This window comes from Crocuta crocuta, unplaced genomic scaffold (genome assembly GCF_008692635.1).
Source record: "Crocuta crocuta isolate KB4526 unplaced genomic scaffold, BGI_CrCroc_1.0 scaffold179, whole genome shotgun sequence".
Classification (NCBI taxonomy): domain Eukaryota; kingdom Metazoa; phylum Chordata; class Mammalia; order Carnivora; family Hyaenidae; genus Crocuta; species Crocuta crocuta.
The window spans coordinates 981,462-1,004,218 of NW_027551568.1; the positions used below are offsets into that span (position 1 = coordinate 981,462).

At 59.2% G+C, this 22,757-nt stretch overlaps 1 protein-coding gene across 1 annotated transcript in view; it reads right to left on the reverse strand.

The window, feature by feature from the left end:
- Positions 1–4,054: 4,054 nt before the first annotated feature.
- The window catches only part of LETM1 (leucine zipper and EF-hand containing transmembrane protein 1), a gene marked incomplete at its 5' end in the record, with an annotated part of 35,230 nt that continues 16,527 nt past the window's right edge, over positions 4,055–22,757 (reverse strand). The window contains 11 exons of the mRNA XM_077750403.1: positions 4,055–4,377; positions 5,345–5,483; positions 6,426–6,616; positions 7,833–7,961; positions 10,458–10,592; positions 10,857–11,000; positions 11,325–11,456; positions 11,602–11,721; positions 18,229–18,432; positions 19,064–19,201; positions 19,799–19,942. Coding sequence (XP_077606529.1) covers positions 4,216–4,377; positions 5,345–5,483; positions 6,426–6,616; positions 7,833–7,961; positions 10,458–10,592; positions 10,857–11,000; positions 11,325–11,456; positions 11,602–11,721; positions 18,229–18,432; positions 19,064–19,201; positions 19,799–19,942 — 1,638 coding nt within the window. The remainder of the gene's footprint in view (positions 4,378–5,344; positions 5,484–6,425; positions 6,617–7,832; positions 7,962–10,457; positions 10,593–10,856; positions 11,001–11,324; positions 11,457–11,601; positions 11,722–18,228; positions 18,433–19,063; positions 19,202–19,798; positions 19,943–22,757) is intronic.

Sequence of the window (22,757 nt, forward strand, 5' to 3'; positions counted from 1 at the left end):
TGCACCTGTCCGGAGCCACCTGCGGCCCCGCCCCCCACTGGCCACCCGGGCTGTCCTTCCTGGAACGGGTGGGGTCCGACCCGGCCCCCGGGGCAGGCCTCAGGGGCGACACGCCCCCCGCCTCGGAGGGTGGCGAGCTCCCCTATTCCGGGCCCGGCCCCGGCCCTCGCCTTCAGCCCTCGCCCCTGGGCCGCCTCCACCCGGGAGGCCTCCACACTCCTGCCCCCCGCAGGCTCACCCTTCCCTATCTGGTTCCTAGGAGGTCGGCTGCCCGCCCCCGCACCTCCTCGCAGTCTGTCCCGCTAAGAGGGACGCCATCCGTCACCGGCGCACCCTGCGGCCTCCTCCCCGCGCGGCGGCTCCCAAGGTCTTCAGAGGGTGCGGCCCCGCCCCAGTGCACCGGCTCCGGCCGCCCCCAGCACAGCCGACGCCGCTGCATCTCCCTGCGGCGGAAGGGCCCTGCCCGGTCTCTGCCCGGGGCTTTCTGTAGGGCAGCCTTGCCCTAGACACCTGGCGCTCCCGTGGGGCCCTCGGATTCCCTGGTGGGCATCCGGGGCAGGAGGAAGGGCGCGGAGCCAGGGCACCCGGCTCCCCAGCACCCAGCGGCCCCAGCTCACTGCCCGTCCCCGCCCCATTCTGCGGGTTTGCAAAGCAGGACAGGTGGATTCCAGGGTTTCTGCGGCTCTGCCAGCTGGGGTTTTCCCTAACCAGCACGTGGGGGGTAGAATCTCAGGAGAGAACTGGGGTGATGGTCTGCACCAGCAGGGGCGTGCGTGTCTGTTCACAGCCCGTGAGCTCCGCCGTCTCCCGCTTGTCCTGAACTCATCCCGGAGGGAGCATCCCCTCAGGCCAGCGGCTGGGCCCCTGCAGCGCCGCCTCCTTAGGCGATGCCCGCCTCCGTCCCTGGTCAGCCTTCCCAGAGCCTTGGTGGCCTAAACCGTGGCATCGAGAAATGGGCTCCAGAATGAACCTGGATGGGAGCCACTGGCCCAGGGCCCAGGCAGGGGGAAGGCAAGGGCTGAGGGCCGGCGGCCCCCAGCTTTCTGGACCTATGAGGCAGAGGGAACGATGGCCAAGGCGGGCCTCGGGCGGAGATGCACGCAGGTCAGGGAGGAGATCCGACACAGGTGGAAGCACCCACACGGCGGCCCGCGCGGCCTGGCGCCTGGGAAGGGGTGAGGCGCCCGGACACAGAGTGCAGGTCCTGGACTCCGGGCCGTGACCGGTCCGCTGGAGGGGGGCTGGAGAGAGGCGGGAGGGTGGGGGGAGGCCGCATCGTGCCTGGCCTGCTCCCAGGGCACAGGCAGCCCGAGGCGGCCCTGCTGCCCACATGCCCCCTCAGCGCTCTGGGGAGCAGGCTGCAGGGTAGGGAAGGGAGAGCCCCTGGAGGCCCCTCGGCAGAGCAGGCAGCCCCCACTCTCCCGAGTCGTCGTCCCAGAGTATCTCACACAGAGAACCATGCCCTCCTGGGTGACCCTTGAGCCAGGATCCCAGTTCTGCCCACCCAGGCCCCAAGGCACCCACTGAGGGCTGGGGGAGGGGCAGCCCGGGCACTCCGTGCTCCCCCCACCCCCGTCCCCGATCCAGACAAAGCAGCCATTGCACGGCAGGCAGAGGTCATCGAGACAGTGCTTTATTAAACCTTCTCCTTACATCAAGTTCAGCGTCTAGTCACCACCATGGGGATCAGTCTGGGTGCCCGGGCCGGCGGGACGCCGAGCCACGCCGTCACAAGGCGAGCGGACACCCCAGGCCAGGGCCACAGCGCCGGAAGGGGACTCTCCATCTGGAATCTGGCCTCGCATAGCACATCCACACATACCGCCACCTGCCACCCCTTCCGCTGCAGAGGCAGAGCCAGACCGCGGGGCGCACAGCTGTCACAGAGGCAGACGCTGCAACAACCCTGACATTTGCCACCTTGACTTCTGATGTGTCACGTGATTCAAAGACCTTACTTTTGAGATTACGGGAGCAGTAATTTCATGTTTTAATAAAAACCCTATTTCTACAAAAGATGTTTACACGCAGCCCAGGAGGGAGGTTCTCAGTGGGACGGCCCTGGGACCCCAGGACGACACGTGGGCCCTGCCGACCCCAGGCTGCGCTGTGAGAGCCACTGCCTGTGGCTGCTTCTTCAAAAATTACAAAGTGCCCTTCACTTACAAAGTCTGGATTCTGACATTCCAGAAGGGCTCCAGGGGCCACATGCAATTTCCTGAATCCCAACTAAAAGAGCGGGTGTTCAGGCAGAGTGAAGGAGGAGGCAAGTGCTAGGAATTCCTGTTTCATTCTCAAGTGGCCGTACCCCACTTTCCCCCCGGGTCCTGAAAATACGGGAGCCCCCCCTGGACAGAGCAGGGAGGCTGGCCCTTAGCGCACGCCTGTCTCTGGGGCTGCTGTCCCCTGCCTGCACCAGGCGGTCAGTGAAGCCCACACACGACGGGGGCCCTGCAGCCTACTCACCGACACTGAAGGCTGCCAGCGGTGGCACAGGCCCATATGCATTCGAGAGGCCCCGTGGCACCCAGGGGTGACAGTGCAGAGACCCAGGTCAGGGGCACAGCGTGAGCGCCGCAGGGACAGCACGCGGGGGGGAAGCCAGGAGCGCCGAGGCTGAGGATGGGAGGTGGGCACGGCTCGCCGGGTCCCAAGGCAGTGCCCACAGAAAAGGCCACTGCCACCCACAGGGCACGTGGGTGACCCAAGACCTGCGCATGCGCACGCTTCCTACGGCTGAAAACCCGCCAGTGAGGTGAGTGTAAGGTCATTCATAAATATTCATTAAGCATCTAGAATATATATATTTCTGTCTCCAACAACTGAAGTAAAAACCCTTTAGAACGCAACTGCTACTGTACAAAGGTTTACATATGATGATACATAATCTTATTCCTATTTTGTCAAGTTTCCTCTTTTAACGGCTGAATGAAAAGCTTCGAGTAACGTAGAAGCCGGGGTTTGTGGGGGCTCCGCCGCTCCGGCCGCTCTGTTACCGTCCTTCTGACCCCTATGCTCAGATTCCCCTGAAAGAACGTTCTTGCCCGAAATGGACGTGGCCTCCGAAGGACCAGTGCCACAGGGCTGAGACCACAGGCCACCCCCCACCGAGCACCACCGCCCCGAGCTGCCAGGTGCCGAGATGACCAGACGCCAGGGCCGGGCGCCAAGCCCACGGAGGTCACCCCACTCCCCACAGAGGCACGGCCGGGCCACCCTACGCAGACCCACACCAGGGTCCTGCCTTTCTGAAGCCCCCCAGGATACGCCACCTCAGGACCAGGAGCACAGCCGGCAGCCTGCGTGTCCCGGGGCTGGGCCGGGGGCAGCAGTGCGCGGGCGGGAGCAACATGGACCCCCGTGCTGCAGGGCTACGGGCGAGGGGCGCACGCAGAGCGCAGGCCCAGGCACACGGTGGGACCTGCTCTGACCCCCCACAGGGGCGATGAGGTGCTAACGGCCCCAACTGGGAAACTTTTTAAAAGCCACAACAGCCTGATAAATTACTCAAACGGAAATGCTTAATTTTCAAGGGCTTCATTAGTACGTCTCACGACACGATTCCCGTTAGCTCTCACTCACACGGTGGGCAGACCGTCGTGCGGAAAAATCCCGTACTAGCCGACTGCTGAAGGACGGGGTGACAATCAGAGGTTAGATCGGGCAAGAGCTGACATACATGACCGGGAACTGCTTCTCCAGAGGCCACGGGATCCCCGTCGCTACAGAGACGACGTTGGAAATGTGCACGAATCGGTGCCTTTAACGCTGATAGTCAGGAAGCCAGTGCGCAGACCGACTACCGGACGCGTCTTCTCCAGCACTGGGGAGGGCTGCGTGTGTCCCCTTCCCGTCCGCTCGGCCAGCCCTTTCTCCTCCGGGGACAGTGCCCCAGTGTGCCCCGGCCCGCCTCGGGAGCCAGGAGGCCCGCGTGCGGCCACGACTGCCTGGCCACCGGGGCCGGGGCCGCCGCTGTGAGTCCAGACATGAGCCCCTGGAGGCGGGGACTCCAGACTGAATGAATCTTCATGGAATGATGAAAATTAAAAATTACTTGATTATGGAAGTTTCTGATTTATTCCAGACAAAATATTAGATCTGTCACTACGAATCACCTCAAAGCCATCACTGGCACAGCAGCACCGTGGCAGCCGGCGCACTGGGAGGGAGGCAGACACGGCAAGGGCCCCAGGGTGCCCGCGAGCAGGGCGGCCCCTAATTCGTCACCTCAGCAGCCTCCTTCTCCGCCTCCTTCTCCGCCTTCTCCTTGGCCTTCTCCTTCTCCTCCACCTTCCCCTCCTTTTCCAACATGGCGACAATCTCGGCCATCTGGCTGGTGGAGATCTGAATGTCTTCTTTGTCCACCAGGTCGATCACCTAGGCACACACGACAGGGACAGGGGACTCGGGGGAGCGCACGGGGGACACGCTGGGAACACGGCACGGCTCCCCTCAAGCTGTGACCCTGGCTGCCTTGCTGAATGGCCATCAGCACTGTCCCAGCGTGGAGCCCCCGGGGTCCCTCGGCTGCCCTGGTTCTCAGAGGACCAGACACCACCCACCCCCAGGAGGCCAACAGACCAAGCCCCAGACCAGGCTACGCGCCCCGAGAGAGAGGGGCTCTGGGAGCAGGGGATGTGCGGTTCTCGAGGACGCCGGGGGCGCTTCCTACGGGGCCTGGGGTGCAGGAAGGAGTGGTGAAGCGCAAGGCAGGCCGGACGGCACGCGAGACTGCTGGGCTGGCTCCCTGCTCGGGGCCTGGGGGCCTGCCCTGGACAGGGTCCAGCAGTGTGCAGGGCGAGAACACGCGAGCTGCCGTCCGCACCAAGGAGAGGGGCCCCCGGGAAGGGGCGGGTTGCATGGGCTCGGGCCTCCCAGCCTCCGCCGCCGGCAGAGCAATGACGCCCAGCGTGTGTGCCTGCTGACACCTGCCCTTCCCGCTGGACAACACGGTAAGTCAGATCTGCTTGGGAAACGTGCAAAAACTCGCTAACTAGCTGGAAAGACTAGGAACCGATCCAACACTGTGAAGAGCCTCTCTCCTGGGAAACACGAGCCCACAGGCCTCCTTACGAAGGGGGACACCACTCTGGGTCTCCCAGGCGGCCCAGCTCTCGGCACCAGGGACCCGAGTGGCCCCCGTGCCCACAGGCTCANTTCCCAGACCGCCCCCAGACCCGCTCGACGCAGGAGCAGCCAAGCGCCCTGTCAAAAAGTAGGCGGGCTGCTCTGGATGGGCATCCTGACACCGTGTTCCTCGCTCTGTGTGAGGGCAGGGGCAGGGCCGCGTGGGGACAACGCGCCCGGTGCGAGCCCCCGGCCCGGCCCCAGCCGCCCGACTCACCTTGACGAGATCGTCGATGTTGACCTTGCCATCCTTATTCTCATCCAGCGCCGAGACCAAGCTGATGAGCTTGTTCTCCGGAATGTGCTTGATCTGCTTCATGGCACTGATGAGCTCGGCGGTGCTGATGACGGTCTCCCTGGGGGGACACAGCCTGCAGGTGGCACAGACGCACCCACAGCCCCCCCGGGCCCCCCGCAGGCCACAGCCCCGACCCGGACGCCCTCTCCCTCCGGGGCTCCCATGCTCCTGCACGTGGGAAGGCGCGGACAAAACCAGAAGCCACTCCAGTCCCGGGCCTCCGCGTGTGTGCAGTCCCCTTGTGAGCACCGCCTCTGCACTGGCGATGGGGACACAGAGCCCCGTGGTTATGGGGACCAGGTTCCTCGGGCCTGTCTGTGTCATGGTCACAGTGGGCCCACACTGCATGGCAGGTCACCTCTGGAAAGGGCCCTGACCTTGTCCTGGGGGTGAAAGCCCCCAACCCGAGGACAGCAGGGGCCCTGCAGCCAGCCCCCCGCCCCCGAGACGCGGGCGCTCAGCACACAGTGCCCAGCCCGGAGCGTCAGCCGTTGCCACCTGGCAGGGCCGCCTCCTTGGCCTGACAGCCACTCACACAACGACCTCCAGGGTGAGGGCTGTCACTGAGCACGTGTGTGTAGAGGGCTCGGGAAGAGGGAGGAGGCAGGACAGCACCTGTGCGTCTGGGGAATCAGAGCAGAGTGTGGCTGCAGCTGGAGAGAGGAAAGCCTGGGGCTCCCAGGGGAGCTGCAGTCCTAAGTACATTCTGGAAGGACCAGCTTGATGGCAGCCTGGAGAGAGGGGAGGGCTATGGTGGCCAGGGGGGACCAGCCAGGCCACAGAGCTGCTGTGGTCCCGACAGTGGCTGAGGCATGCATGCGTGCGTGTGTGTGCGTACATGTGCAGAAGAGGTGACCCCGGGAGCTACTTCAGCAAACAATTACTGAGAAGTGGATCCTGAAAAGATGAGGCTGGGCTTCTGGCTGGCACCATGGCAGAGAAGCACGTCAAGGTCAGACAGGCCCCGAGTCTCCCCGTGCTGGCATGTGATCACGCTCACCCCGCAGGCGGGCCCTCGGCGGCCGCGCCCAGCGTGCCGGCCTTCTGGTCTGTCTCCAGCTGTGCCAGCAGGCTATCTATCTGCCCGATCATCTGCTGCACCCTCTTCGTCAGCCTCTTGCTGGCTTTAGACTCTTCCACATAGATCTCTTTGCCCGTCTTTGAAAGTTCCTTCTTGATCTCTTGCAGGTCCTAATTAAGTTAGTGATAAAAGATTGTCTCAAAAAAAAAAAAAAAAAAAGGAACCTTACAATTAACTTTACCTTGTAAAAGTTAAAATAACCCAAAGTGGTATCACAAAGACAGTTCCAGGTCATTAACAAAACAGAAAAGAAACACACTAATTCCAGCCACAGAGAGCTGCGAAGTCTTATTTGTAGCCTACAAATCAGCTTAGTTTTCCAAACTCAAATATTGTTTCTGTAGCAAAGAAAATGGAATCTATTTGAACATCAACTTTCTACATAATTTAAGAGACTAAATAAACGGATGGAAGAATCAAGGAACAAAAAATGTCTTCTTAAGGGGCGCCTGGGTGGCTTAGTCGGTTAAGCATCGGACTTTTGCTTAGGTCATGACCTCGCGGTTTGTGGGTTCGAGCCCCACGTCGGGCTCTGTGCTGACTGCCAGCTCAGAGCCTGGAGCCTGTTTCAGTCTGTGACTCCCTCTCTCTCTGACCCTCCCCTGCTCACGTTGTCTTTCTCTCTGTCTCCTAGAAATTAAAAAAAAAAAAAAAATGTCTTCTTAAGTTGAGTCATGGTTTCTCCCCATGAGCAAGCATTACAGGGAAGAATGAAGATGGGGCTGGAGATGAGGAAAAAGACTGAGTTTCTGGTAAACACCTAATTTCCAACAGAGAAGTCACACAGCAAGAGGGTTGCTATGAAAATGGCAAATTCTTTTTACCAATGTCAAAACTAGTTCAGCTCTTCCAAACAGATCTGTGAGAACAGAGTTCTTTTACACCTTTTTAGAAAGTGGGCTCTACGCCCGATGTAGGGCTCAAACTCACGACCCCAAGGTCAAGAGTTGCACGCTCCACAACTCAGCCAGCCAGATGGCAACACAGCTCTTGGAAATCAGATAATAAAGTAATATTTGTAAACAAACGTATTTTCTTATTAAAAAAAACTCAAAAAACAAAGTAAAAGAACTGTGTAAGAAAGAAGTCTCTTTCCAGTAAGTATGAAAGAAACTAAGATTTCCTTTATCAAACAACCAGACTATTCATCCGGTCCCTCATGTGCCTTTAAAAACTACAAGGGGCGAGTCCTTGTTGCCGAGGAGGGCAGCCGGGGCGCAGGAGGACCTGGGGCAGGCGCCTCCAGCGGCTATGGGGTCCCAGGGGTACCTTTCCTGGTCCAGGCCTGCAGAGTGGAAGGGCCCCCGCCCACCTGGCCCCCCCCACCCNGTCCTGGACGTCCTCCTTCAGCATCTCCAGCTCCTCCTTCTCCTTGGTCAGGGACGACTTCTGCTCCTTCAGCTTCGAGCAGGCGTTGCTGATTATGTCGATCTCCTCCTTCGTGATTTCCTCTTCCTGGGGAGAAAACCAAGGTGCAGCTCGGGAGTCCTTACCCCGCCCGGGAGTCCGCTCCCACCGCCGTGGGCAGAGGCCAGAGGAGACGCACAGTCCCCGTGCTCTCCGTCTGTGGCGCCCAGGCGTGCCCGAGTGTGCCCATGACCTGCACGCGCACCCAGGAAACCAGCACCCCTGATCGGGGCCACTCGCCCCCCCCCGCCGAAACCGTGGAGCAGCTGTCTGGTCGCTCAGCGAGCAGGTCACCCCCTTAAGGGGACACTCGGCGTCGCCAGCGCCTCTCAGGTGCTGAACGGTGTTCTGTCCAGAGCACACACCCAACGCGCTCACCACCGGTCTGCACTGTGGCTCCTCTGAACTTTCACAGACATCTTAGAAGTCTGTTCGTTTTAACAAAGAGCCTACTGGGATGTTGATGGTTTTGAACCTGTGGATCAGTTGGAGAATTAACCTCGCAGGCATCTGAGTGCAGGAAATCTGTTCCAGGTAATGAACCTCAACACTTGACCGCGTTCAGCGTACAGGTCAAACTTCTCCCTGGTAGTTCACCTTAGGGGCTGGAAACGATACTTTTTGAAACTTCAACCCAACTGCCCATTACCCGTACAGAGAACACAGCGGATTGGCAGCTGCTCACACGCTCTGTGAATGGGCAGTTTCATTTCTTCCTTTTGGCTCCGTGCTTTTATTTTTTTTCTTGCCTCGGTGTCCTGGCCCCAATCTCTGCACGGGGCTAACAGGAGCGGGCGCCCTGGCCAGGGGCCGTGCCAGCTGCGGCATCTCTACAGATGTCTTTTCACTGGGGTGACAGTCCCCTCCGCTGGCTGAGAAATGTGTTTCCTCATCAGGAACAGATGCTGGATTCCGTGAAGTACTTTTTTCTGCATTTGCTGAGATGATTGTACGTGGCTTTTCCCTTCGGCGTGTTACATGGTCATCACGCTGACCGCCGTTCTGGGCTCCAGGACAAGCCCCACGAGAGCACGGGGTTTCTACACAACAGACGCATGTGACCTGCTACCAGTTTGCTCAGAACTTTCACACCCATGTTCATGCAGGACGCGGTTCCGAAGTCTTCTCCTGCGGACCCGGTGCTCACCGCACAGTGACCTAGGAGACGATCTTCCACCGGAAGGATCCCTTCCTTACACATTCGGACTCACCGGGAGCTTTGCTTTGCCTGTGAAGCCACGAGGGCCTGGGTTTCTCCGTGGAAAGGGTTTCGGCTGCAAGATCGATTTTTGTGCAGAGGTAGAGCCGGGGTCTCCGTCCGTCCCCCACGCCCCCCACAGAAGAGCTGTGCGGGGTCTCCGTTGGCCCCTGCAGACGCTCGGCGCCGCTAAAACCTGAGAGGCGGCCGTAAGCCAGAACACGCCCACTTGTTCCACTCACTCTTTATGGCATCTTTCCAGGGAACAGAGGTTCTCCTGCTAGGAAATTCGGGGTAAGGCCTGGTTCTCTGGAGAGTTCCATGCATCTTTTCTCACTCAGGTCTTGAATCCGTGGAGGGGATGCCTCGGTTCCGTGGAGACAGCCCAGCGCCCCAGCTGTTTAATGACAGGTGCCTCCTTCTCCCTGAACCACGTGGGCCCAGCCGGGCTCCATCTCTGCTCAGCTGTCCACACCCCAGCCTTGGCCCCCCCACTTAAAAACGACCCAGACAACTCGGGCCCTGGCCATTCCCCGGGTCACCCTTTGAGGCCAGCTTGGCCAGGCTCCCAGGACCCTCTCCCCGCCGTCCTGCCTCGAGGTGCTGACACCACTGCATGTCTGTTTCCATGGGTCTCCTAGGTCGTCTCAGGATGGCCTTGGCCTCCCTCCCCACCACTACCCCTCACCCCCCCAGCAGACACCAGCAGACCCACTACCCCTCTGNGCTACGGGGGGGGCGGGGGGGAGGCCCAACTGCCGCTGCCATCACCACCCTGCATCTCCTCTGACCTCTGCACACGGAGGCCACCCTCGCCCAGCCCCCTGGGACCCTGCTCGAAATCACCCAACGTGGGTCTAATGCCCTGGTCTCTCTCCTACTCTGCTGCCAAACTGATGCCTCCGCTGTGTGTCTACCTGACACCTAGGAGTTCAAGACAGAAGGTGTCCCGCGAGGGGAGTGGGCTACGGGCCGGACAGTGAGGCCACCCCGGCAGAAGGGCCGCTACGGCGCACAGCACATCAGGCGGGGACGGGGCAGGGGACAGCGCGCAGCCCAGCCAAGGAACGGGCCTCCAGACCTGCCTCTGGGTGAGCCCCTGCCATTCGGGGTTCAGAGGGCGCCTCAACCTTCCAGGCGCTCACGCCCGAAGCCTGCAGCCCAGCCAGCTCTTCTCTCACGACGCGCCTCCCAGAAACCTCTCTCTGGTCTACTACTGCCCTAAGCCAGGCCGTAGCCCGCACGACCTTATTCCTCAGGAGCCCCCGTCCCTCGAGCCAGCCCCCCCTTCACCCTCCCGTTCAGCTCCAACACAGCCGCCACCGGGAGTGCGCGGGCGCGGTTACCTTCGAGGCTTCCAGGACGGGGGCGGGGTCCTTCAGGGCCTCGGTCGGCAGGGTCGCCTCGGACACTTCCGGCTGCAGCTCGGCCACCGGCCTCCCGGGGGCAGTCTCTGCGGTCACCTCCAGCTCCGCTTCCTTCTAAAACCAAGAGCGCTGGCGGCTCAGCTGCGCCCCGGCCGCCGTCCCGAGGCGTCGGCACCGGCCGGGGCTGGGCGTGCTTTCGACAGGCCTGCTCTGTGCCAGTGGGCGCTGTGAGGGCCTGTCGACCGGCAGCGGGTGACGCGCCGTGAGCTTCGCCGCGGGACTCGGACAGGCGCCCTGACACGACCCAGGCAGCTGGGCGCCGCGCTTCCCGGGTCAATCGAGGCCCCCGGCTGAGCGGCTCCGGCATCTNCCGCTCACCGCCGCCCCCGAGCGCCGGCGCAGCTCCTTCTCCTGGAGCTCCTGCTGGATGGCCGCCTCCTCCCGCAGCGTGGCCTCCAGCTTTGCCTTGTTGTCCACCTGCTCGCCCTCCACCTCGGCCGCCTTCACCTGCGCCTCCTTCGCCTTCAGAGAGGGGACGCCCGTGAGGCCCGCGCGGCACCCCGGCCCCTGCCTGCATGTCTGAGAGGGGCCGCGGCCGGGGCTCCCAGGGGGAGCGGCTCGCACCGCGGGGACCCCAGCTGTGGGCAAATGGGGCCAAGGGCCGCCTTCTCACGTGCCGCTGGAGTGCTCGGCACTCGGCGAACACAGGCGGGAGAGAAGCGGGAGGGTGGGGGCGGACCCAAGGGCTGCCCGACCAAGGAGGGGGTGTCTCTGCAGCTGCCTCCCCCAGAAGCGAGGGGCCCCTTCCGGAGTGAGCCGCAGAAGGGGCCTCCGGGCAGCACGCACCACGATCTCCGGGAGTGTCTGCAGCGTGGTCTTGAGCTGGTCGGCGGGCGAGAGGGTGTCTGGGAGGTACATGGCCCGGGACAGGATGAGCAGGGACGTGGGGATCTCCTGATGCAGGTGCAGCTCCAGCCACTGCAGTCGAAGGTTCAAGACACAGACTCACCCACTGGCCTCGTCCCGTTTGCCTCTCCTGGGACCCAGAGCCCGGGGGACGGGTCTTTCCGCAACAGGCCTGTCTATGCTGGTCCAACGGACGGGAAAGCCTTCGACCACGCACCTGCTTCAGCTGCTCCCTCAGACGATCCTCCGTGACCCCAAGGGCCCGCATGCCTCGTGCCCGGCACGCCGACTGCAACTCCTTGACGTTCAGGCTGTCCACCCCTTCCTCGGCGATCAGCTGTGAAAGGCAATGACCCACACACGGAGAGGTCACTGGAGGGCTGTGGTGTCTCTGTGAACGTGCTCAGAGCCCAGCGTCTAACTGTGAGACAGCTTCCTGAGGCGCCTCACCAAGCGCAGGGTGAGGGGCCACCACTAAGGCCTCAGCTTTGGGCCCGAAGTGACCAGAACTGTCTGATGGGGGGTGGGGGCCTTGGGGAGGCACAGAGTGGCCAGGACTGACCCGGCCTCTGCCCACGCCCTGCCCCTTGCACTTGACACCGCCTCCCTCTCCTTCCCCCTCCTCGTGAACCCCGGTGCTCTCCTCCCCACCGCCCCATGGTTCTTGACATCCGCAGGACAGAGGAAGGGTGGAGAGCGGGGCAATCCTGACCTCAGCCAGAGGCCCCCCCTCAGCCAGAGGGCTCCCCCCGCCAGCCTGAGGCCACAGTGATGCAAGGGAGAAAAATAAACCAGAATCCCGGAGACAGAAGACACAGAATGTTACAGAAACAGTGCAGGGGCGACAGGGGAGGGGTGAGAAGAAAGAAGCAGAGTGGCTCCGCGTCTGTGCCGCGCAGCGCACCCGCGGCCTCACGCGGCCCCCCCCCCCAGCCTCAGAATGACCCCGGGAGGCAGATGGTTCCATCGCTCCCGTTTTCTGAGCGAAGCTTTTCATCCCGAGGTGAGTGGGGATCAGCGCGCAGGCGTAACGGACAGTTTCCCCCAGCGGCAGCGTCTCCCGAACCGCAGTGACAAAACCAGACGCAGAATGACGCCGGGACGCCAAGCCAGTCACGGCAGGAAACTCTCTCATCCTGCAGACACACTGCCCCCTCCCGAGCCCGAGGCAACCACTAATCCAGCCGTCCCGTCCCGTCTGCGTCTGTGTGTGAGCGCCGCACGGATGGGGCGTCCCCGGGCGGCGCCCGCAGGCCGTGTGCGCGTTACCAACGGCCACGTAGCGCTGCACGGTGTGAACATCCTGGCTAAACCTTCTCCCACCGAAGGACAACTGGGCTGTTTCCCGTTTGGGGGGGATTATGAAAAAACTGGGCTTTTGTTTTCCTTTCCCACCTTCCCGTGGGAAACACGAGTTCCACACGCTTCCGAGTCGGCCTCCTCGCAGGGCACCTTCGGTGGCTGCTCCGGGCGTCAGACGCACACCACCTGCATCCTTGTTCCAGGCCACGCAGTGCGGAAACCCCGCCCCCTGGACGCCCCTCGGCCCTCTCCTTCTCGTGCAAGCCCGTCTTAGCGTGTCCTCCTTCCCGGGAGCCCGCACGGCGCTGGCGCTTCTGCTTCAGCCACCACGCGGCGGTCAGAAGGCCAACGGGAAGGGAGTCCCCCAGGCCGCCCGCGGTCCTTCTTCACGTTCCAGGGGTCGCCGGCCCGCTGAGCCCGCGCAGGCCCACTGACCCACAGGCGTCCGTCAACGCCGCACACTGGGAACGTCCGTCTTCCTTCCCCTCGCTTACTCCGTCACACGGACACAGTATGTAGTACACGAGACGCACAAAGCAGGGATTAATGAACCGTTCGTGTCCCCAGTAAGGCTTCAGGTCAACAGCAGGCCACCGGCAGTTAAGTTTCTCGGGAGCCCAAAGTCCTGCGCGGAGGGCAGGGCTGTGCCACCTGCTTGCCCAGCACGAGCGCATTTTCCATGGAGTCAAATCCACGTGGTTTGGGTATTCTTCCCTTTAATCTTGGGCATTTTCTCTCTGAGATAACTTGAAACCCCACAGAGCCAAGAATCCTGTAACAAGTGCAGCCACTTACACACACTCACAAGGTGCTTCTGCTGCCTTCTAGACAATTTATGTTGACAGCATTCGTGCAGCTGTGGTAACTTACACAGTGTAACGTGACTTCACTCCCGCAGGAAGGAAGGTGCCGCCGTGCGGGGCTGTGCGGGGGCCCAGTGTCCTAACCCCCACGTTGTTCAAGGATCCACGACTTCCTGCTGAGAGGCCGTTCTCCAGGTTCTCGTACGGCAGATGTGCTGCCGGCCAGTCCTGTTTTCCTTCTTCTGAGAATGTCTGGACTCGCCCCTTTTTATAGGCTATTTGCTGCATAGAAGGTTGGGAGCCGACAGGTTTTTTCCAGGATGTGAGAAATATCGCTCCCCTCCATCCAGCCGCAGTTTCTGACAGGCGGTCTGCGGTCTGTGGAGTCGTCCCCCGCCCCCCGGCCCCCGGCGCCAGATGCCAGTCTCTCTGACCGCCGTCCAAACCATCTGTCCTGGTGTTACTTTGCGTCACTGTGATCGCTCTTCACGCGGGAAGCTTTGGGCCGGTCCCGCTGAGGTTCACTCAGCTTCTAAAATGCGTTGACTCAGGCGCCTGGGTGGCTCAGCTGGTTACGCATCCTACTCTTGATTTCGGCTCCGGTCATGATCTCACGGTTTCTGAGTTCGAGCCCCATGCTGGGCTCTGCGCGGACACTGTGGAGCCTGCTTGGGATTCCCAGTCTCCCTCTCTCTGCCCCTCCCCTGCTCACACACACACCCGTGTGCGCTCTGTCACAAAATAAACTTTAAAAAAATGTAATACAAATAAAGTGTGTTGCCTTAGATCCCTTACTGAATGTGGGAAGTTCAGGAGTTATTTCTTTGAGCACTTTCCCAGCTCTAGTCTCCCTATTCTCTTTCCAGAACTCCGATGACGAGCATGTTAGATGCTTTCCTCTGATCCCACAGGTGGCTGAGACCCTGCTTGTTTTTTAACTGTTTTCTCAGATGTTCAGATGGGTGGGTTTTTTTCTAAGTTTTTATTTATTTAAGTAATTTCTACACCCAACATGGGGCTTGAACTCACAACCCAAGATCAAGAGTCACACACTCTTTGGGGCTCCTGGGTGGCTCAGTTGTTTAAGCATTTGACTTCAGCTCAGATCAGGATCTCACGGTTCACGAGTCTGGGCCCTGCGTTGGGTTCTTCTGTGCTGGCAGCTCAGAGCCTGGAGCCTGTTTTGGATTCTGTGTCTCCCCCTCTCTCTCTGCCCCTCCCCCAAAACGCCTCCTCTCTCAAAACTAAATAAAACATTNAGAGTTTTATCTTAAAAGTTCACCAATCCTGTCTTCTGTTCTCTCCTTTCTCCTGCAGAGCTCATCCATTGAGCTTTTTATTTTCAATTATATTTTTCAATTCAAAAATTCCATTTGGTTTTCTTTCTCCCTTTTTTCTTTATTTATATATTTAGAGAGAGAGAGAATGCAAGCAGGGGAGGGGCAGAGAGAGGGAGAGAGAATCCCAAACATCCTCCTCGCTCACAGTGTGGAGCTGATGTGGGGCTCGATCTCACCAACAGTGAGACCATGACCTGAGCTAAAATCAAGAGCCGACACTTAACCGAATGAGCCCACAGGGGCCCCTCGCCTCCTCTTTTCTCCTGGAGGCGATGTCTCCACGCGGCCCACTTCCTAGCTGCCTGGTGAGGCGCCCCGCATGGCCACTCTGGGAGTCCGGTCTGCTCTCTCACCTCCCTTCTCCGGTGGCCTCACTGCCGGCCTTTTCTCACAGGGATGCAAGAATCAGATCTCAAACCCTCCAAACACAAAGCCTGGGCCCCGTGTGCCGCCTTCCGCAGCTGGCGGCTCGACACACTAGTGACAGAGGCCAAGGCCCACGGCCTCCCTTGCTCCTACCTCCTGGTCCCCAGTGCATCAAGGCCTCAGATCCTGAGTCGGGGCTGTACCTGTTTCAGGCACAAATGCAAGTCATAAGCTCCCTTCCGGGGCTGATCTGTGCCCCCTCTCGGTTACACCCACAAATTACACCCACGGTACAGTCTGGAACGTGTAGGGGCTGCCTCACTGCTGCCGGGCTCCCACTCAGCCTCCACTGAGCCCGAGGGAGGGGCACCTCTGTGTCTGCCGGGGGAGGGGGCTCGAGCTCCGGCTTCCCGCCAGCCCTCCACACGCCTCCGGACGCCATCCCCGTGGGGTGTGCAGCAAAGGTCCCGGAACTGTCACGCGAGGTGGAGGTCCCGGTCCCCTGCTGGTCTCCAGGGACACCGTGCCCAGGGGACACAGGGACAGCTCGGTCCCATGTGCTGGGGAGGAAGAAGCAGCCGGTCAGCCCTCCCTGCAGCCACGCTGGCTGTGCCATCCCGGAGCGGGGGGAGGACTCAGCGTCTGCAGCAGGGAGACTGTTTCCTCTGGGCTCTGGCTGGAGTAGAGCACTACTGTCTGAAGCCTTCTGTCCTGCTAGGCAGTCCCTTTCTTTTCTTTAAAAAATGTTTATTTATTTTGAGAGAGAGAGTGTGAGTGCGAGTGGGGAAGGGGCAGAGAGAGAGAGAGAGAGAATCTCACGAACCATGAGATCATGACCTGAGCCAAATCAAGCGTCGGACACTTAACCAACTGAGCCACCCAGGTGCCTCCGGGGTGCCCCTTTCCTGTCCCCTGGCCAGAGAGAGCAGGCATTTGTTAGGGTTGTTTTTTTGTGTGTGTGGTTTCTTCTTCTTCCTTTTCTTTTTTAAAATAATCTCTATACCCAACGCAGGGCTCAAACTTACAACCTTATTATCGAGAGTCGTACGCGTCACCCACTGAGCCAGCCTGGAGCCTGTCAGGCCTTCGAAAGCCTGCACTGCTCAGCATGTCTCAGCTGCTGCTCCCTCAGCACCAAGGCACAGGGCCCTGCCTGGCTGGCCCTGGGGTCCCAGGGTCTTCTCCCACTTTCCAGAGACTTCTTGGATTTGATTTTTACATAACGTCCAGGAGAAAGGAGACCCCTTCTACCTTCCCGACAGTGGAGCCTGTTTTATTTCATAGGATTCTGAGGCACTGAGCAGTAAGAAGACTCATCCAAGGTCACAAAGCAAGTGAGTGGCCAGGACTCCAGCCCAGACCACCTGCCCTCCAACTGCCTCTCCCGAGGTGGGGGGTGGCCACACGCAGGCTCCCCTGGAGCGAGGTGGCCCATCGAGGACTGCCCACGTCAGCCCCATCACGGCCTCTGAGACACACTGCGTACCACAGCACAGGAAGGATTTCTTTTCAACGTTTCAAACCCGCAGTGACGCTCCGCCACTTCTAACTATGAGGAGTTGTTCTCATCAGATCAACACCCCGCTGAGGTCTACAGCTACCCCGCTGAAACAAACCAGAACGTGCCTGAAGGGACTGGATAGCTACCACGACAGCGCTCTGGGACAGCAAGATCCCGTGGACCGGGAAAGACCGGGCGACCGGGCGACCAGGCAGGGGTGTGAGCCACCAGGGACCCAGCGACACCTGTCAATACTTAGTGCAGGCTCCGAGTCCAGGCCGAAGGCCACTGCTCAGAGACAGAGACGTCTCGCCAGGCCAAGAGAAAACTGCCGGAGTCAAGAGACTGCCGCCCGGGGAGAGGGACGTGCAGGGGACAACTCTGGTGTCCAGCTAAGCAGCGCGGAAGCGAGGGGCCCGGCAGGCCGTCGGCACAGAGCAGAGGGGCCTCCCGGGCTCCGGCACGCGGGCGGCGCCGGGAGGGGATGCAGGGAAGCTGCAGGCCACACTCCGGCGGGGGAACAGACCAGACGCAGCAGGGCCAGCCCCGATTCGTGGTTAGCGGTCTCAGGGTGAGTGGCCCTCCAGCGGAGCAGCCCCGGGTGGGCCCCGCCCGGAAACTTCTCCCGATGTCTGCGTTCAGGAACAGCTAGGTACTGCACTCCAGCCCGAGAAAGCAAACAAAAGAAAAGGACCCACCGACCACAGCTAGCGGACGGCCAGCTACGATGAGCACGTTCGAGAACACAGACGATGAGTGTTCCGGGACTCCGTCTGGGACGGAGGCCTCCCAGGAGCCTGACAGCGAGCAGACCGCAGGCGCCAGGGCAGGAGGCGCCGCCAGAGGGAAGGGGGAGTGTTAGGAGCTTTTCCCGAGAACACGCCGGAGGCACATGCTGTGAGGCCGCCGGGCTGTGAGCGGGCCCGGCGGGGGTACGCGGCGGCCGGCACGGCCCTGGGAGCGAGCCAGGCAGGGGCCAAGATTTGCTGTGGAACCTCCTGCCCTTTTCCTCAGGACCCCCAACTCCAAGTCCCTCTTTTTATGAAAACTGTCAAAGATGGGTAACAAAAGCCTAGGTTAAAAGACAGTGCAAAAAGGTGATTTTATTAAAGCACAGGGACAGGACCCGTGGGCAGAAAGAGCTGTAAAAGCTGTTTATCACAGCATTGCTGACGGTAGTGAAATGTTAGCTAAAGTAATGGTGAATAAATTACGATGTGTCTACACCACAAGACGTTAAGCAATCACTAAAATTCATCTCTTGAACAAATACTTAGCGACATGGGTAGGTCTCCTAAAGTCATGCCAGGGCACAGACCGTGTGGGCCACACAGTTCCAACGTCATTCCAGTAGACGCACATGCGCACTGGGTGTGTGCACGCGGGCCAGGGTGGGCAAAGAGGGGCAAAGTGCCCACAGCCCCAAGCTGGGAATACAGGGCCGCTGGTGACTCCGCCTCCCATACAGTCAGGACACCTGCCGTTCCTGCAGCGGGGGCCCAAGGTGCGGGGTCAGGTGTCATCGTGCCCACCTTGTCGTCGGCCTTGATGGAGCGCAGCCGCATGGTGAGCTGGAAGCGCAGGAAGTTGTTGGTGCCGATGGACTGCAGCTCCAGCAGCTTGCACAGAGCCACCAGCTGAGGCCGCGTCAGGTTGTCCAGGGTCAGCTCGTCCTCAAACAACTTGGAGAAGCGCAGGATCTCCTCATTGCTGGGCCTCTCGCCAGTCTCTCGGATCTGTGGCAGCAATCAAGTGAGTCACCCCTGGGCCCGGGCTTCCCCAGCACCACCCACGGCCTTGAGCCACGTGCCTCGCTGGAAGTGGCCTGGACCAGGACCACCCACACCCCCCCTCGATCCACCTTGTCACCAGGCCTGCACTGGCTCCCAGGAAGGTGAGGCCTCCAGGCAGCTTCTGGCCTCCCTCCTGCCCATGGACCCTTCCCGCCCGTGCCACAGAGCCACAGAGCCAGCAGAGCCAAGGCTGGGGTCCGTCCCCTCCTCCCCCAGCCTGGCCTCCCAGCTCATCACGACTGCAGGGTCTTAGCTCCCAATCTGCCAAACTCTGCATCCCCTGAGGCTGCCTCAAAGTGCAGAGACACAGGCAAATCATTCTGAATGTCAGCAAGTTCAAGTTCTCAGGACAGCAGGCCTGACCTCACAGAGCGCAGGAAGTCCCCCCGCCCCCCCAGCCTTCTCAGCGCCAGCCCACGCCGGCCAGGGGGCTCCATTCCCACCGTGCACAGTAAACAAGAGGGAAGAGAGGAAGGGAGGCGCACCCCTACATAAGACAGGGTGGCCCTGAGGCCCTAAGCAGCACTTGGGACCAGTGGGCTAAGGCCCCCAGGGCTCTGAAGCATCACAGCACCTTCTGGAAAAACACGGAGAAGTCTTTGGTGGCATTCCCCTTAGCTGCCTTGTTCTTCAGGGCCATCTCCTCGATGGTGTCCTGGAGGAACTTGGCCAGCTCCAGCTTGACCCGCAGCTCCTTCTTCAGCCTCTCCTCCTGTGAGATCAGAGAGAGGGTGCTATGCTGCCTTGGACCCTGCACCCTGCCCCCCCCCCCCAAGTCAGGGCAGCCGCTTCCACCCATCCGATGGGGACCCAGCACCTCCCGCACTTTCCTGAGCAGCACACACTCCCTGCCGCCCCCAGGTGCTGAGCATTCCCAGAATTGCTCTTCTAGTTTGTGCCTCTAAAAGATATTCGTGTGGCCCCTCAGAGCAGGGACCGGCCACTGAAGCTTCTAAGCGTCATCGGCTGTGTGTGACACACTTCTGTGACTCTGCGGGGACCGCAGCTGCCTGCCCAGCCCCTGGGCTACAACAGGTGAACCCTGCCCTCCGTGGTTACCGCCCACTGACGGCCTCTCCCTGTGGCCTGAAGGACAGTGGGCTACAGAGACTGTACTTTAAAACACACTTAAAGAAAAACAACTCCGTAATCCACCATCTATTAATCACAGCACAGCATGGCCGAATTAGGAGGAAAACACAACTTTAAAATCATCGACCGTCTGAACGTCAGTCCCTAACGACGCAGACGTCATTAACTACGTCCAAATTTGCTCTGAATGAGCTCACGGCCCCCGACGCCCCGTCACCTTGATGGACTGGGTCTCGAACGTGGACGGCAACATGTTGGGGAAGAGCTTCACGGCGACAGGAAGCAGGAACTCCATGAATGGCACGACCACAAAGACCAGGAAGGGGACCAGGCGAAAGAGGTCAGCGCATATCCGGAGAAACTGGGGGAAGGAGGAAGCGGTCAGGCGGGGAGGCGAGAACACTGCTCGCACGACCATCAGGGCAGCGACGGCAGGCAAGGCCCGGCAGGGGTCGGCGAGAGCGCTAAGTGCCAACAGCTCGGCTGCTCCCAAAGGCATCTCTTTCTCCAGCGTCCAAACCGCAGGAAGACAGCCTTCAGAAAGGCTAGGAGGGGCGGAAGCTAGCGTGGGGGGTGGGCCACCCTGTCCCTACACGCCCCGCCCACCGGGGGTCCCGCTCTGCGGAGACAGCCTGTCGCAGCCACCGCGCTGCCCCTGAACTCGGAAGCCAGCCGTACGAGAGCGGCAGGTCGAGGACCGGCCGTCGCGGCAGAGAGTCGCCAGGGAAGGCCGTGGCCACACCGCCCACCGCAAAGGGGCTGCAGAAAGGAGAGCGCCACGGGTGTTTCTCGAGAGGGTCTGACCTACCACGGCACACGCAGCAATAAGTCGACCCAAACCGGGGTGCTTCCTCAACATGAACCCACTACTGCTGACACCGCTGACGACATTCACAAGGTGAAATCATCGAACCCCCCCGAGGAGAGTGGACACTGGCTGCTGCGTCTCCGGGCAGCTTTCTCTCCAGTCCACTCAGTCAACACCATTTGACTCCAGACCATGTAAGTTCGCGGGAAGCAAGGTGCACTCTCGTGCCGGTCAACACCGTGCATTTCCGCTGCCACGTCTTCGGAAAAGCAAGGTCATTCCTAGAAACGGCTTCATTTCGGCCTCATCTGACACCACGCTGCTCCCGAAATCCTGGCGGCCCTTCCTGGCGGTTGGGAATTGCCTGCCCCGGCTGTGACCGCCCAGCAGTCTGTGGAGGAGACGCCTGAGGCTTCTCTCCCTGCACAGCATTCATGCCGGCTCTTCCCAAACCAGGCTCTGCTCCGAGGGTCATGGAACAGGGACCCTGACCTTGAGCCTGTCTTCCCATGTACAAACCTCCTTCCCGTGTACAAACCTCCTTCCCGTGTACAAACCTACACGTTTACTTCTCTATTTATTGTCGAAACAGACTCACGGGTTCCTGTACTTTTTCATTTGTTTATAATTTATTACTATTTTTATTTTTTGCTCAAATGCTCCCAGATTCGACCAAACAAAGACCCTTCAAGTTGGTGTCTGTGTTTTTGACATTCCTCCTTAACTGTCTTTTAGTAGTTCCATCAAGGTTTAATTTACTTCCATAACACCCACCCCTGTAAGTGTGCAACTCAATGATTTCTGGTAAATTTACGGACTGTGAAGCCGTCGCCGAAACCCACCACTAGGGCATTTCTGCCGCGCCCTGAAGTCCCCTGTGTCCATCTCCAGTCAACCTCCATTTGTACTCTCAGCCCTGGGCAAACAGTAAATTGACTTATTTCTACGAATTTGTTTACAAGGAACTGTATAGTACATTCTTTGGCATCTGGCTTCCGTCATTAGGTCCACGAATGTTTAGGAACGTTATGTCCTTTTGATGACTGGACCCCTTTCGCATTATGAACTATTAAATACGAGGATGACCCTCTCTTCATCACGGGGAGTCTTTGCTACGAAAGCAACTTCGTCTGATATCAAGGTAGCCATGTCAGCTTTCTTCTGACTACTGTTAGCACCACTCACCTTCTTTCATGTTTTCACTTTGAATCTATTTGTGCCTTTACTGTTGTTGTTTTTTTTTAGATTTACTTTTAAACCATCTCTACACCCAATACGGGTCTCAAACTCATAATCCCAAGATCAAGAGTCACAGGCTCCACTGGCTGAGTGAGCCAGGCACCTGTTTGTGTCTTCACATTTAAGATGTTTCTTGTAGACTGCATGCAGTTACATCTCGCATTTTAATCTACTCTTACAATCTTACACATTTAACCAACAAAACCAAGAAAAAGGAAAACCGTATAATCATCTAAATAGATGCAGAAAAAGCATTTGACAAAATGCAAAATTCATTCCTGATAAAAACTGATGGAATTTACAAAAAAGATACCAGAGGGGCACCTGGCTGGCTCAGCTGGTGAAGCATGCAACTCTTGATCTTGGGATTATGAGTTTAAGCCTCACTCTGGGTGTAGAGATTACTTAAAAGTAGTATCTGTATAGCTCAGGTCCATGATCTCGTGGTTTGCAAATCCAAGCCCTGCATTAGGCTCTCTGCTGTCAGCACAGAGCCCACTTTGGATCCTCTGTCCATGCTCCAACCCCCCACCCCCATCCCCTGCTTTTTCTCTCTCTCTCAAAAGTAAACTTTTAAAAAAATAAAATCTTGGGGCGCCTGGGTGGCTCAGTCCGTTAAGCATCCGACTTCAGCTCAGGCCATGATCTCATGGGTCGTGGGTTCGAGCCCCGTGTCAGGCTCTGTGCTGACCGCTCAGAGCCTGCAGCCTACTTCGGATTCTGTGTCTCCGCCTCTCTCTGTCCCTCCCATGCTTATGCTCTGTCTCTCAATAATAAATAAATGTTAAAAATATTTTTTTAAAAAAGCAAAATCTTTAAAAACAAGAATAACAAAAAAACCCAAAAAAGATCCCAGAACTGAGTTTGGTGAGTCTGCAAGATATAAGATCAACATATGAAAATCAGTTGTGGGGGCACCTAGCTGGCTTAGTCGGCTGAGTGTCTGACTCTGGATTTCAGCTCAGGTCATGATCTCACGGTTCCTGAGTTTAAGCCCTGCACCATGCTCTCCACAGACAGCACGGAGCCTGCTTGGGATTCTCTCCCTCTCTCTCTCTCAAAATAAATAAGCATTTAAAAAAGCTTTGTAAAAATCAATTGTATTTCTATATATAATTGACCCTTGAAC